The 16,078-nt window shown below is 43.1% G+C and overlaps 1 protein-coding gene across 1 annotated transcript in view; it reads right to left on the bottom strand.

The window, feature by feature from the left end:
* Window positions 1-7,530: 7,530 nt before the first annotated feature.
* Window positions 7,531-16,078, bottom strand: part of gbe1a (glucan (1,4-alpha-), branching enzyme 1a) — a 154,348-nt gene continuing 145,800 nt past the window's right edge. Inside the window, exon 16 of the mRNA XM_014129886.2 lies at window positions 7,531-8,363. Within this exon, the coding sequence (XP_013985361.2) occupies window positions 8,301-8,363 (63 nt within the window). The 3' untranslated portion in view covers window positions 7,531-8,300. The remainder of the gene's footprint in view (window positions 8,364-16,078) is intronic.

Below are 16,078 nucleotides of genomic sequence, written 5' to 3'. Positions count from 1 at the left end.
CCTGGTTCCTGTTTTTTCCTTTTTTGTTACTCAGAAAACTGTGAGAATGTACCCGGACCCCGCAGGGTTTAGGAACGACCACTAAAGCCTATGCTTTGCTGGGGTGGCAGGGTAGCCTAGTGGTTAGAGCGTTAGGCTAGTAACCGAAAGGTTGCAAGTTCAAATCCCTGAGCTGACAAGGTACAAATCTGTCGTTCTGTTCCTAGTCTGTCATTGAAAATAAGAATTTGTAAAGGTTAAAATAAACGCTTGATGGTGTGCTGCTGTAGAAACACAGTCGTCTGGAAAGGGAAACATCACATTGCCTGACGAAGTAGCTGACAAACACATTTGATCGAATGTAAGGTAGGCTCCTTTGCACCCCAGTATCTCTACTTGCACACATATCACTCCAGTGCTAAATTGTAATGATTTCACCACCATTGCCTTATCCTACCACATTTGCACGCACTATATATATAGACTTTTTCTATTGTGTTATTGACTGTATGTTTGTTTATTCCATTTGTAACTCTGTGTTGTTGTTTGTGTCGCACTGCTTTGCTTTATCTTGGCCAGGTCGCAGTTGTAAATGAGAACTTGTTCTCAACTGGACTATCTGGTTAACTGGACTACCTGGTTAACTGGACTACCTGGTTATAGACTCAAGGGGTGTGTCCTATATAGACAAGGGGTGTGTCCTATATATACTCTAGGGGTGTGTCCTATATAGACTCTAGGGGTGTGTCCTATATAGACTCCAGGGGTGTGTCCTATGTAGACTCCAGGGGTGTGTCCTATATAGACTCCAGGGGTGTGTCCTATGTAGACTCCAGGGGTGTCCTATGTAGACTCCAGGGGTGTGTCCTATGTAGACTCTAGGGGTGTGTCCTATATAGACTCTAGGGGGTGTCCTATGTAGACTCTAGGGGTGTGTCCTATATAGACAACGGGTGTGTCCTATATAGACAAGGGGTGTGTCCTATATAGACAAGGGGTGTGTCCTATATAGACAAGGGGTGTGTCTTATATAGGCTCTAGGGGTGTGTCCTTTTTAGACTCTAGGGGTGTGTCCTATATAGACTCTAGGGGTGTGTCCTATATAGACTCTAGGGGTGTGTCCTATATAGACTCTAGGGGTGTGTCCTATATAGACTCTAGGGGTGTGTCCTTTTTAGACTCTAGGGGTGTGTCCTTTTTAGACTCTAGGGGTGTGTCCTATATAGACTCTAGGGGTGTGTCTTATATAGACTCTAGGGGTGTGTCCTATATAGACTCTAGGGGTGTGTCCTATATAGACTCTAGGGGTGTGTCCTATATAGACTCTAGGGGTGTGTCCTATATAGACTCTAGGGGTGTGTCCTATATAGACTCCAGGGGTGTGTCCTGACAAAGCAGGCTCTTCCTGGGGTCCAGCAACATTAAGGCAGTTATATACAATTTACAATTGTACATGCCATTACATTTCATAACACTTTTCACAACAGAGTCAAGTGCGCCAGAAACTCTACGTGGAGAGATGGAAAACTCCATTCAATTCTTACATTCCTCTTTCATTTACAAATCTCATGACGTGACTATGAGACATGGCTGTCTCTCAGGGGATTTTTATTTAGCTGAGCCTGCTAGCTAGCTACATTTCGTCTTGGAAGAAATTGCTGTGAAATTACCAAAATTATTTGAAAATAACTACTTAAGTAACTACAGTATGAAATCTAACTGGAAACTTAACTGCTGCAGAGTAATTTAATTTACAATAAATAAAGGTTAGCTTACTAGTAAACTCGCTAACCAAACAACAGTGCAGGGCATGCACACTGAATTAAAGGGCAACTACACTAAAATAAAACATTCTTAGATTTTACCCAGACCTCAAAAGTCTTTCCCTGACGTGGTTTAAGCATTGTTGTGAACACAGAAAATTGAATTTAGTTGTTTTATCTACTAAACAACTTGGGGAAATCTGATAATAAAAATAAAATAAAATTGCAAAAAAATGTACACGGTTTTTAAAAGACCCTACCAACGTTTTTTTGCTGTGCATGACTGCACTTTAGAATGTGTGTCATCCTGCAGAACAGCATTGTGGGGAAAGTTAAGGTCAGGTCCAATATTTGCTATGCAGCCAAGTGGGCAAGAGGTTGGGCCATCCTAGAAATGTTTTACAGTAATATAATATATACAATTTTGCAGACACTTTTATCCAAATTGACTTACAGTCATGCGTGAATGCATTTTTATATCTGGGTGGTCCCGGGAATGGAACCCACTATCCTGGTGTTGCTATGCTCTATCGAGATACATGACAGGATTATAAATGCTTAATAAAACCTCAGTGTAATATGATTTATAAGGCCTTTATTAAGCAGTGCTTATGCAACCTTTTATAAAGCACAGGTTTATGTCACACAGTTATGCCACTTACGAACCTTTATAAAGCATGACATATGGTTATAGATGATTTGTAACATATTTCTGTAGAGTTTATGAAGGCTTTGTGAAGCCTTTTAGAAGCCACACGTAATATAAAGCGCGGCCAGGTTTAAACTACTGTAAACTATAGGCCTTACGAAGGGTTAATACTACTGTAAACTATAGGCCTTACGAAGGGTTTATACTACTGTAAACTATAGGCCTTACGAAGGGTTAATACTACTGTAAACTATAGGCTTTACGAAGGGTTTATACTACTGTAAACTATAGGCCTTACGAAGGGTTAATACTACTGTAAACTATAGGCCTTACGAAGGGTTTATACTACTGTAAACTATAGGCCTTACGAAGGGTTTATACTACTGTAAACTATAGGCCTTACGAAGGGTTTTAACTACTGTAAAATATAGGCCTTATGAAGGGTTTATACTACTGTAAACTATAGGCCTTATGAAGGGTTTATACTACTGTAAAATATAGGCCTTATGAAGGGTTTATACTACTGTAAAATATAGGCCTTATGAAGGGTTTATACTACTGTAAAATATAGGCCTTATGAAGGGTTTATACTACTGTAAACTATAGGCCTTATGAAGGGTTTATACTACTGTAAAATATAGGCCTTATGAAGGGTTTATACTACTGTAAAATATAGGCCTTATGAAGGGTTTATACTACTGTAAAATATAGGCCTTATGAAGGATTTATACTACTGTAAAATATAGGCCTTATGAAGTGTTTGTAAACCATCGGGTGATGAAGACAGCCCAATAAATCACTGGGACCGTACTCCCACCTATCCAGGTCATCTACTTAAAACAGTGCCCGAGGAAGGACCCACACACCAGCCACAAGCTGGTCACGACCTTACTGTCAGGCAGTCGATATCGGAGAATGAGGTCACGTACCGCACACACATACACCACAGCTGTTGCTACCAGACTCTTATTATAGTTGCTAAATACTGCACCATTTAAAAACCTCAATCCCTCTTCCTCAAAACCTGTAAATATTGGACTTGTTGAAGACAACGTCATCCCCAGTGACCGTACACAGTGTCTTCGGAAAGTATTCAGACCCCTTGAATTTTTCCACATTTTGTTAGGTTACAGCCTTATTCTAAAATGGATGAAATCGTTTTTTCCCCCTCATCAATCTACACACAGTACCCCATAATGACAAAGCAAAAACAGGTTTTTATACATTTTTGCTAATTTCTTTAAAAAAATTCAGACCCTTTACTCAGTACTTTGTTGAAGCAACTTTGGCAGCGATTACAGTCTCGAGTCTTCTTGGGTATGACGCTACAAGCTTGGCACACCTGTATTTGGGGAGTTTCTCCCATTCTTCTCTGCAGATCCTCTCAAGCTCTGTCAGGTTGGATGGGGAGCGTCGCTGCACAGCTATTTACAGATCTCTCCAGAGATGTTCGATCGGGTTCAAGTCTGAGCTCTGGCTGGGCCACTCAAGGACATTCAGAGACTTGTCGCAAAGCCACTCCTGCGTTGTCTTGGCTGTGTGCTTAGAGTCGTTATCCTGTTTGAAGGTGAACCTTCGCCCCAGTCTGAGCGGTCTGGAGCAGGTTTTCATCAAGGATTTCTCTGTACTTTGCTAAACCCTTCGTTCATCTTTGCCTCGTTCGTGACTAGCCTCCCAGTCCCTGAAAAACATCCCCACAGCATGATGCTGCCACCACCTTGCTTCACCGTAGGGATGGTGCCAGGTTTCCTCCAGACGTGACGCTTGGCATTCAGGCCAAAGAGTTCAATCTTGGTTTCATCAGACCAGAGAATCTTGTCATGGTCTGAGAGTCGTCTTTAGTTGACTTTTGGCAAACTCCAAGCGGGCTGTCATGTGCCTTTTACTGGGGAGTGTCTTCCGTTTGGCCACTCTACCATAAAGGTCTGATAGGTAGATTGTTATAAAGATGGTTGACCTTCTGGAAGGTTCTCCTATCTCCACAGAGGAACTCTGGAGCTCTGTCAGAGTGACCATTGGGTTCTTGGTCACCTCCCTGACCAAGGCCCTTCTCACCCGATTACTCACTTTGACCAGGCAGCCAGCTCTAGGAAGAGTCTTGCTGGTTCCAAACTTCTTCCATTTAAGAATGATGGAGGCCAATGTGTTCTTGGGGACCTTCAATGATTCAGACATGTTTTGGTACCCTTCCCCAGATCTGTGCCTCGAAACAAGCTCTGACATGCACTGTCAACTGTGGGACCTTACATGGACAGGTGTGTGCCTTTCCAAATCATGTCCAATCAATTGAATTTACCACAGGTGGACTCCAATCAAGTTGTAGAAACATGTCAAGGATGATCAATGGAAACAGGGTGCACCTGAGCTCAATTTGAGTCTCATAGCAGAGTCTGAATACTTATGTAAATAAGGTATGTTTTAAAAAAAAAAATAATCTAAAAACCTGTTTTCGCTTTGTTATTATGGGGCATTGTGTGTACTGTAGATTGCTAAGGTTGTTTAAAAAAAAAAAAATTGTGGAAAAAAGTCAAGGGGTCAGAATACTTTCCGAAGGCACTGTATGTATCCCAACCAGAAGCCATGGATTACAGGCAACATCCGCACTGAGCTACAGGCTAGAGCTGCCGCTTTCAAGGAGTAGGGACACTAATCCGGACGCTTATAAGAAATCCCCCTATGACCTCTGACGAGCCATCAAACAGTCAAAACGTCAATACAGGCAACACTGAACCATGCATGAGCGCACCAGCTGTTCCAGACGACTGTTATCTTGGCGTCGAATCCTTCTACACCACCTCTGATGCTTGTCGAATGTGGCAGGGCTTGCAAACTATCACGGACTACAAAGGGAAACCTGGATGTGAGCTGCCCAGTGACGAGATTCTAACAGACAAGCTAAATTCCTTCTATGCTCGCTTCGAGGCAAGCAACACTGAACCATGCATGAGCGCACCAGCTGTTCCAGACGACTGTTATCTTGCTTTCTGTAGCCGATGTGAGTTATGCCTTTAAACAGGTTAAAATTCACAAGACCACAGGCCAGACGGATTACCAGGATGTGTGCTCAGAGAGCGTTGACTAGCTGGCAAGTGTCTTCACTGAGCGTTTAAACCTCTCCCTGACCCAGTCTGTAATACCTGGCGCACATTATCAACACCATCATCCCAGATCCCTGACAACCTTCGAAGCAGGTTTGAGTTAGTGAGGTAACTTGGGTCAACTCTGAGTTCAACTCGGAAAAACCGGTCATACGAAAGTGGCTCACCTTTTTAGGTAAATTTCTATGGAATCCTTCAGAACTAACCGCCTTTGGGGCAGGCTAACTTACGGCTTACTCTGTCCTTACCCTAAATGAAATGACAAAGCCGTGAGTTGAGGACCAATGAAATGAGATTCCCTCCCTCTTGCAAAGATTGCTTCATCATCCCCTTCATTTGAGGAAGATTGATTAAATATTTTATTAATAAAATGTTTTTTTGTAAATTAAAGAAATATATACATTTGAAGTCGGGAGTTTACATACACTTAGGTTGGAGTCATTAAAACTTGTTTTTCAACCACTCCACACATTTCTTGTTAACAAACTATAGTTTTGGAAAGTCTGTTAGGACATCTACTTTGTGTATGACACAAGTAATTTTTCCAACAATTGTTAACAGACAGATTATTTAATTATTTAACCCACAATTCCAGTGGGTCAGAAGTTTACATACACGAAGTTGACTGTGCCTTTAAACAGGTTGGAATATTCCAGAAAATTATGTCATGGCTTTAGAAGCTTCTGATGGGCTAATTGACATCATTTGAGTCAATTGGAGGTGTACCTGTGGATGTATTTCAAGGCCTACCTTCAAACTCAGTGCTTCTTTGTTTGACATCATGGGAAAATCAAAAGAAATCAGCCCAAAATTGTAGACCTCCACAAGTCTGGTTCATTCTTGAGAGCAATTTCCAAAAGCCTGAAGGAAAATTATTTGGATATATTGAAGCAACATCTCAAGACATCAGTCAGGAAGTTAAAGCTTGGTCGCAAATGGGTCTTCCAAATGGACAATGACCCCAAGCATACTTCCAAAGTTGTGGCAAAATGGCTTAAGGACAACAAAGTCAAGGTATTGGAGTGGCCATCACAAAGCCTGATCTCAATCCCATAGAAAAGTTGTGGGCAGAACTGAAAAAGTGTGAGCGAGCAAGGAGGCCTACAAACCTGACTCAGTTACACCAGCTCTGTCAGGAGGAATGGGCCAAAATTCACCCAACTTATTGTGGGAAGCTTGTGGAAGGCTACCCGAAACGTTAAACAATTTAAAGGCAATGCTACCAAATACTCCTTGAGTGTACGTAAACTTCTGACCCACTGGGAATGTGATGAAAGAAATAAAAGCTGAAATAAATAATTCTCTCTACTATTATTCTGACAGTTCACATTCTTAAAATAAAGTGGTGATCCTAACTGACCTAAAACAGGGAATTTTTACTTGGATTAAATGTCAGGAATTGTATTTGGCTAAGGTGTATGTAAACTTCCGGCTTCAACATTTAGTAATGACAGAATGCATTTGAAACTTCACACACGGACTCTTTTGTATGACTTAATTCAATTATTTCATCGATAGTCTCAATGAAGAGTTCTGAGTTATACTAGCCACGTGTGACGAGCAGTTATAAACCTGCTAGAATGAGCGGCAGAATGAAGAGGAGCAATATTTCCCCAGCCGTAGTAGGGATGAAGCCTTAACCTGGAATGTGAAGCTAACTGAAGCTGGTTAGCTTTAGAAAACCCTGAGTAGATCTAGCTTGCTCCGTAGGATACCACTCAGGCTTTTCACTAAGCCAGATGTGTTAGAATACACCGTATGTGTACTACTCAGTTCTGATATTATCCCTAGTTTAAATGAAGTGTATTTCACAGGTGCCCTTCACCTGTTCTGATATCAGTTTAAATGAATAGGTTACTTCCTGTTCTGATATCAGTTTAAATGAAGTCTATTTCACAGGTGCCCTTCACCTGTTCTGAGATCAGTTTAAATGAATAGTCTATTTCACAGTTACCCTTCACCTGTTCTGAGATCAGTTTAAATGAATAGTGTACTTCCTGTTCTGATATTATCACCAGTAAAGAATCAGAAAGAGACAGAATATCCTTATTCATTTTATTGCTTCATCTATCACAGTACAAGTTTATATTTTATTTAAATTCCCAGTCTACCGTAATAAACTTTTTTAGACAACGGCATTCACAATACAGTAAACAGATTATTACCCTAAACACTGTTTTCACATCATCTGTTTTGTAAGCTGCGTTTCTGTTTCCTCCCTCCAACACACAGTAAACTAACAGACAATAAAAAAAATAAAAAAAGGCACAAATAACTCCCTACATAGCGCACTACATTTGACCAGAATCCCTATTAGTAGGGATTAGGGTCCCATTGAGGCAGATCCCTCTCTAGCGTTTCTACTCACACATACAGCGTTCAAACACAATAATAAAAAAGGCACTTTATTATTAACTAACATACATAAATCTGACTCCGTGTCCCTTTCTTCTACTTATAAGACTGAAGTCACCTTGTGTACGCGTAAAACTAATATCAGAAATGACTGAAAAGGCCTTGACTATGTCCCCTTTTTCTCTATGTGTAAGACGAGGTCTATTAAACTGCAGTAACTGGCGAAAAGGCCTGTGTGTGTATATGTGTGTGTGTGTGTGTGTATGTGTGTGTGTATGTATGTGTGTGTGTATATATGTGTGTGTGTGTGTGTTGGAGTGTGTGTGTGTGTGTGTGTGTGTGTGTGTGTGTGATACAGATCAGGGTTAAATAGATTCCCCTCTGCATCCTCTCCCCTCTGATGTCATCAGGTTATTATGGGGCATCCAACTACCAGGAGCCCTCAACCCCTCTTCCTTAGTAACAGTAATCTAGCTCCTCATTGGCCAGAACCAGCGCTGTCCGGCAGGGAATGTAGACCTGAGAGAGAGAGAGGGACAGAGAGAGACGGGCGGACAGAGAGACGGACAGAGAGGGACAAAGAGACAGAGAGAGGAGAGGAAAATCATACTGTGCTGTTAGGAGTTCTGTAATACATTGTTGATCACTCATCCAAGATTCCACAGTGTGTGGAACCGTTCCTGGGGATCCCAGCAGGCTAAAGGCCTGACAAATAGCAGCCATTAACAATCAATTCACACTCTCGCTCACACACACACACACACACACACACACACATGCAGGGAAGGGGAATAGCCCACTGTCTGGGACTGAACACCTCCACACCCCCCTCCCTTCTCCATCCCCCCTCTCCTCTCCTCTCCTCTACTCCCCATCCCCCCTTCTCCCCATCCCCCCTCTCCTCTCCTCTACTCCCCATCCCCCCTTCTCCCCATCCCCCCTCTCCTCTACTCCCCATCCCCCCATCCTCTCCACAGACTACCAGACTACATTGGCCAGACTACCAGACTACTTTGGCCAGACTACGTCCATGAGTAAATAAACTACCTCTACCCTCCGTTCTATTGGCGAACATACAATCACTGGAGAATAAACTGGATGAGCTCCATTGGAGACTATCCTATCAATCACTGGAGAATAAACTGGATGAGCTCCATTAGAGACTATCCTATCAACGAGACCTGAACAAATGTAATATACTGTTTCTCAGAGTCGTGGATGAACAAGGACATGAATAATATGCATCTAGCTGGCTTTTCTGGGCATCGTCAGGACCGGTCGGCAGCCTCGGATAAGACTAACAGGGAAGAGGTGTGTCTCTTTGTTAACAACAGCTGGTGCGTGATCTCATATTAAGGAAGTCTCGAGGTTTTGCTCACCCGAGTTAGAATACCTCATGATAAACTCTCTTGATAAACTGTACTGACTACAGTTTATCTATATTTTTTGCAGCTGTCTATTGTATTCAGGACAAAAAGTAAATTACTTTGCGACAATTTTTATGCAGTATTGTTTCAGTAACACTTTACTTGACAGGTATTAGGACATATGACATGGTTATGACGTGTTATGACCATATTATAACAGGTTATAATATGCAGTCAGCTGTTAGGACAATATAACAGGTTATGTCAGCTGTTAGGACATATTACATGGTTATGACTTGTTAAGCCCATATTATAAACAGGTTATGTCACCTGTTATAGTTATGACGCGATATGACACTGGGTGTGAAGTAAAGTGTTACCATTACTTCAGTGCCTTGTTGCAAACAGGATGTACACCAAACAGGATGCATGTTTTGGAATATTTTTTATTCTGTACAGGCTTCCTTCCCTTCACTCTGTCATTTAGGTTAGTATTGTGGAGTAACTACAATGTTGTTGATCCATCCTCAGTTTTCTCCTATCACAGCCATTAAACTCTGTAACTGTTTTAAAGTCACCATTGTCCTCATGGTGAAATCCCTGAGCGGTTTCCTTTCTCTCCGGCAACTGAGTTAGGAAGGACGCCTGTATCTTTGTAGTGACTGGGTGTATTGATACACCGTCCAAAGTGTAATTAATACCTTCATGCTCAAAGGGATATTAACTGTCTGCTTACATTTTTTTACCCATCTACCAATAGGTGCCCTTTGTGAAGCATTGGAAAACCTCCCTGGTCTTTGAATCTGTGTTTGAAATTCACTGCTCGACTGAGTGACCTTACAGATAATTGTATGTGTGGGATACTGAGATGAGGTAGTCATTAAGAAATCATGTTAAACACTATTATTATGTGAATCGTTAAGCACATTTTTACTCTTGAACTTGCCATAACAAAGGGGTTGAATACTTATTGACTCAATATATTTCAGCTTTCCTTTTTTAATTAAATTGCAAACAATTAAAAAAACTAAAATCGACTTTGACATTACGGGGTATTGTGTGTAGGCCAGTGACACACACAAAAAAAAGTCAATTTAATCATTTTTTTTATTCAGACTGTAACAACAAAATGTGGATAAAGTCAAGGGGTGTGAATACTTTCTGAAGGCGCTGTATGCAGGCTGATCAGTAAAAGATAGACTGCGATTGAACCTGTGTTGCTCGGAGCGGGAGCACCCTGTTCAGACCACTGCCCCACCGCAGTCCACAATGCTCTAGCGAGCCGCGAGAATACTTGATAATAGCACATCATTTTTACATTATTTTTGTTTTAAGCCAAACCACTAAATGAATACCTCAACTCTGTCTGTCTGTCTGTCTGTCTGTCTGTCTGTCTGTCTGTCTGTCTGTCTGTCTGTCTGTCACGACTTCTACTGAAGTCGATGCCCCTCCTTGTTCGGGTGGTGTTCGGCGGTCGACGTCACCGGCCTTCTAGCCACCATTGATCAGTTTTTCATTTTCCATTGGTTTTGTCTGGTCTCTTTACACACCTGTTTCATATCCCAGTAATTATATGTTGTGTATTTAACCCTCTGATTCCCTTCATTTCTCTGTGGGTGATTGTTTGTTTGTTATGTACGTGTTGTTTCTGTATCGGTGTGCGACGGGTTATTGTTTTACCCGGATTCTTTTTCTACGTTGGTTTTGGAAATAAATATTCAATTTTTAAACCACTCTGTTTTCTCCTGCACCTGACTTCCCTGCCACCTACTTACACGGACTATGACAGTCTGTCTGTCATGAAAATGTGACACCGAACTACGTGAATGGGATTTTTAAATGTTTTATTTACTGGCCATTTGATCAATTTACCATAACCCATTATGGCGTCCACCCACGGTGCTCAGAATGACAGAAATCTATCTCAGCGGGATGAGGGAGGAGGAGACGATACAGCGGGATGAGGGAGGAGGAGTGGATACAGCGGGATGGAGGGAGGAGGAGTGGAGGGAGGAGGAGACGATACAGCGGGATGAGGGAGGAGGAAAGGATGGATGAAAAAGGGGTGTGTGTAATGAGGACTGCAGTCCAATGATCAATCAGCAGAGTGAGTTTAGATACAGAGAATAACTACTATCTATAATTCTGAGAGAGAGAGAGAGAGAGCGAGCGAGTGAGTGAGCGAGCGAGCGAGAGAGAGAGTTTAGGAACAGGGTTAAACAGTGACAGAGAACCAGCAGAGAGAGATTACAAAAACTTAAGAAAGAAATTGAGAAACCTATCCAACCAAAAACATAGACTCAGTAAACCTGAGCCTACGCCTTCACTATGGTGAATCACTAAAACAATACAGAAATACACTACGGAAAAAGAAGGAACAGCACGTCAGAAATCAGCTCAATGTAATTGAAGAATCCATAGAATATAACCACTTCTGGGGAAATTGGAAAACACTAAACAAACAACAACACAAAGAATTATCTATCCAAAACAGAGATGTATGGGTAAACCTTTTGGCCTACAATAAAGAACAAACAGCAAAAACATATACATGATCAAATACAAATCTTATAATCAACTATTAAAAGACTAACAGAACCCACTGGATTCTGCAATTAGGGTTGCAAAGGGATGGAAACTTTCCGGTAAATTATTCTGGACATTTTTCATGGGAAGTTAAGCCCTGGAATTTGGGGATTTTTGCTTAAATTCATCCAAAAAGTTAGTTTATAACAGTGAACCTTTTTTTTCTGGGATAGGTCTTGTGGCATATTTTAGTTAAACTATCCCCAATTCAATGGAATTGCAATCCTCTGTATGCACAGTGCATTCTTCCATCACATGTACAGCTGATTCTGGGGTGGGTTCTCTAATTCTCTCTTTCTTTCTCTCTCTCTCTCGGAGGACCTGAGCCCTAGGACCATGCCTCAGGACTACCTGGCTTGATGACTCCTTGCTGTCCCCAGTTCACCTGGCCGTGCTGCTGCTCCAGTTCCAACTGTTCTGCCTGCAGCTCTGGAACCCTGACCTGTTCACCGGACGTGCTTGTTGCACCCTCGACAACTACTATGATTATTATTATTTGACCATGCTAGTCATTTATGAACATTTTAACATCTTGACCATGTTGTGTTATAATATCCACCCGGCACAGCCAGAAGAGGACTGGCCACCCCTCATAGCCTGGTTCCTCTCTAGGTTTCTTCCTAGGTTTTTGGCCTTTCTAGGGAGTTTTTCCTAGGGAGTTTTTCCTAGCCACCGTGCTTCTTTCACATGCTACCTGTCCCAGACCTGCTGTCCCAGACCTGCTGGAACCCTGACCTGTTCACCGGACGTGCTACCTGTCCCAGACCTGCTGTTTTCAACTCTCTAGAGACAGCAGGAGCGGTAGAGATACTCTCAAAGATCGGCTATGAAAAAGCCAACTGACACTTACTCTTGTGTTACTGACTTGTTGCACCCTCGACAACTACTATGATTATTATTATTTGATAATGCTGGTCATTTATGAACATTTGAACATCTTGGCCATGTGCTGTTATAATCTCCACCCGGCACAGCCAGAAGAGGACTGGCCACCCCTCATAGCCTGGTTCCTCTCTAGGTTTCTTCCTAGGTTTTAGCCTTTCTAGGGAGTATTTCCTAGCCACCGTGCTTCTACACCTGCATTGCTTGCTGTTTGGGGTTTTAGGCTGGGTTTCTGTACAGCACTTTGAGATATCAGCTGATGTAAGAAGGGCTATATAAATACATTTGATTTGATTCTCAAGATCTTGTCTGTGGAACTTGTTCAGTTTATGTCTCTGTTGTTGAATCTTGTTATGTTCATACAAATATTTACACATGTTAAGTTTGCTGAAAATAAACGCAGTTGACAGTGAGAGGACTTTTCTATTTTTTTGCTGAGTTTATTTATCTGTATATGGAAATGTACACTGCTCAAAAAAATAAAGGGAACACTTAAACAACACAATGTAACTCCAAGTCAATCACACTTCTGTGAAATCAAACTGTCCACTTAGGAAGCAACACTGATTGACAATAAATTTCACATGCTGTTGTGCAAATGGAATAGACAACAGGTGGAAATTATAGGCAATTAGCAAGACACCCCCAATAAAGGAGTGGTTCTGCAGGTGGGGACCACAGACCACTTCTCAGTTCCTACGCTTCCTGGCTGATGTTTTGGTCACTTTTGAATGCTGGCGGTGCTTTCACTCTAGTGGTAGCATGAGACGGAGTCTACAACCCACACAAGTGGCTCAGGTAGTGCAGCTCATCCAGGATGGCACATCAATGCGTGCTGTGGCAAAAAGGTTTGCTGTGTCTGTCAGCGTAGTGTCCAGAGCATGGAGGCGCTACCAGGAGACAGGCCAGTACATCAGGAGACATGGAGGAGGCCGTAGGAGGGCAACAACCCAGCAGCAGGACCGCTACCTCCGCCTTTGTGCAAGGAGGAGCAGGAGAAGCACTGCCAGAGCCCTGCAAAATGACCTCCAGCAGGCCACAAATGTGCATGTGTCTGCTCAAACGGTCAGAAACAGACTCCATGAGGGTGGTATGAGGGCCTGACGTCCACAGGTGGGGGTTGTGCTTACAGCCCAACACCGTGCAGGACGTTTGGCATTTGCCAGAGAACACCAAGATTGGCAAATTCGCCACTGGCGCCCTGTGCTCTTCACAGATGAAAGCAGGTTCACACTGAGCACGTGACAGACGTGACAGAGTCTGGAGACGCCGTGGAGAACGTTCTGCTGCCTGCAACATCCTCCAGCATGACCGGTTTGGCGGTGGGTCAGTCATGGTGTGGGGTGGCATTTCTTTGGGGGGCCGCACAGCCCTCCATGTGCTCGCCAGAGGTAGCCTGACTGCCATTAGGTACCGAGATGAGATCCTCAGACCCCTTGTGAGACCATATGCTGGTGCGGTTGGCTCTGGGTTCCTCCTAATGCAAGACAATGCTAGACCTCATGTGGCTGGAGTGTGTCAGCAGTTCCTGCAAGAGGAAGGCATTGATGCTATGGACTGGCCCGCCCGTTCCCCAGACCTGAATCCAATTGAGCACATCTGGGACATCATGTCTCGCTCCATCCACCAACGCCACGTTGCACCACAGACTGTCCAGGAGTTGGCGGATGCTTTAGTTCAGGTCTGGGAGGAGATCCCTCAGGAGACCATCCGCCACCTCATCAGGAGCATGCCAAGGCGTTGTAGGGAGGTCATACAGGCACGTGGAGGCCACACACACTACTGAGCCTCATTTTGACTTGTTTTAAGGACATTACATCAAAGTTGGATCAGCCTGTAGTGTGGTTTTCCACTTTAATTTTGAGTGTGACTCCAAATCCAGACCTCCATGGGTTGATAAATTGGATTTCCATTGATTATTTTTGTGTGATTTTGTTGTCAGCACATTCAACTATGTAAAGAAAAAAGTATTTAATAAGATTATTTCTTTCATTCAGATCTAGGATGTGTTGTTTAAGTGTTCCCTTTATTTTTTTGAGCAGTATATATTTGGCACTATCTGATGTGTGGAGACATTTCACTGCAGAATCATCTGGCCAAGTGCATAAAGTTCCCTCAGGGCTCACAACAAGCAACCTCTGACTAAAGTCCCTCTACTTCTATTGGAGGTGAAAATGATGAATCAGACACCTTATCAATAGCAACAGCTCATGGTTCTCCTGGATTCAGAAGTTTCTTTGACTCAATGGAGGAACGTAGTCAGAGAAATGCTGATGAATGTCTTGCTCGAGCTGTGTTTGCAACTGGTTCACCTCTGATGCTCACAGGCAATGTGTATTGGAAGAGATTTCTGAATGTTCTTCGCCCAGCATTCACCCCTCCAACCAGACATGCTTTATCTACTCATTTGCTGGATGCAGAGTTCAACAGAGTTCAAGTGAAGATCAAGCAAAATCAGAGAAAGCAGATTGTATTGCAATCATCTATGATTGGTGGTCGAATGTTCATGGGCAAGGAATAATTAACTACATCATGTCCACCCCTCAACCAGTATTCTACAAGAGCACAGACACAAGGGACAACAGACACACCGGTCTCTACATTGCAGATGAGCTGAGGGCAGTCATCAATGACCTTGGACCACAGAAGGTATTTGCACTGGTGACAGACAATGCTGTGAACATGAAGGCTGCTTGGTCTAAAGTGGAGGAGTCCTACCCTCACATCACACCCATTGGCTGTGCTGCTCATGCATTGAATCTGCTCCTCAAGGACATCATGGCACTGAAAACAATGGATACACTCTACAAGAGAGCCAAGGAAATGGTTAGGTATGTGAAGGCTCATCAGCAATCTACCTCACCAAGCAAAATGAGAAGAATAAGAGCACCACATTGAAGCTGCCCAGCAACACCTGTTGGGGTGGTGTCGTCGTGTTTGACAGTCTCCTGGAGGGAAAGGAGTCTCTCCAAGAAATGGCCATATCACACTCTGCCGATATGGACAGCCCCATCAAGAGGATCCTCCTGGATGATGTATTTTGGGAGAGAGTGGTAAGCAGCCTGAAACCTATAGCAGTAGCCATTGCACAGATTGAGGGAGACAATGGCATCCTGTCTGATGTTCAGACTCTGCTTGCAGATGTCAGAGAAGAAATCCGTACTGCCCTGCCCACTTCACTGTTGCTCCAAGCAGAGGAAACTGCAGTTATGAAATACATCAAAAAGCGTGAAGACTTCTGACTGAAGCCCATACACGCTGCAGCGTACATGTTGGACCTATGCTGGCAAGAGCTTCCTGTCTGGTGCAGAGATCAACAAGGCCTATGGTGTCATCACTACTGTGTCTCGCCACCTTGGCCTGGATGAGGGCAAGGTTCTTGGCAGTCTGGTGAAGTAC

Source organism: Salmo salar, chromosome ssa11 (genome assembly GCF_905237065.1).
Source record: "Salmo salar chromosome ssa11, Ssal_v3.1, whole genome shotgun sequence".
Classification (NCBI taxonomy): Eukaryota; Metazoa; Chordata; class Actinopteri; order Salmoniformes; family Salmonidae; genus Salmo; species Salmo salar.
Note: the sequence above shows the minus strand (reverse complement) of the source record. Positions and strands in the feature narration are given on the sequence as shown.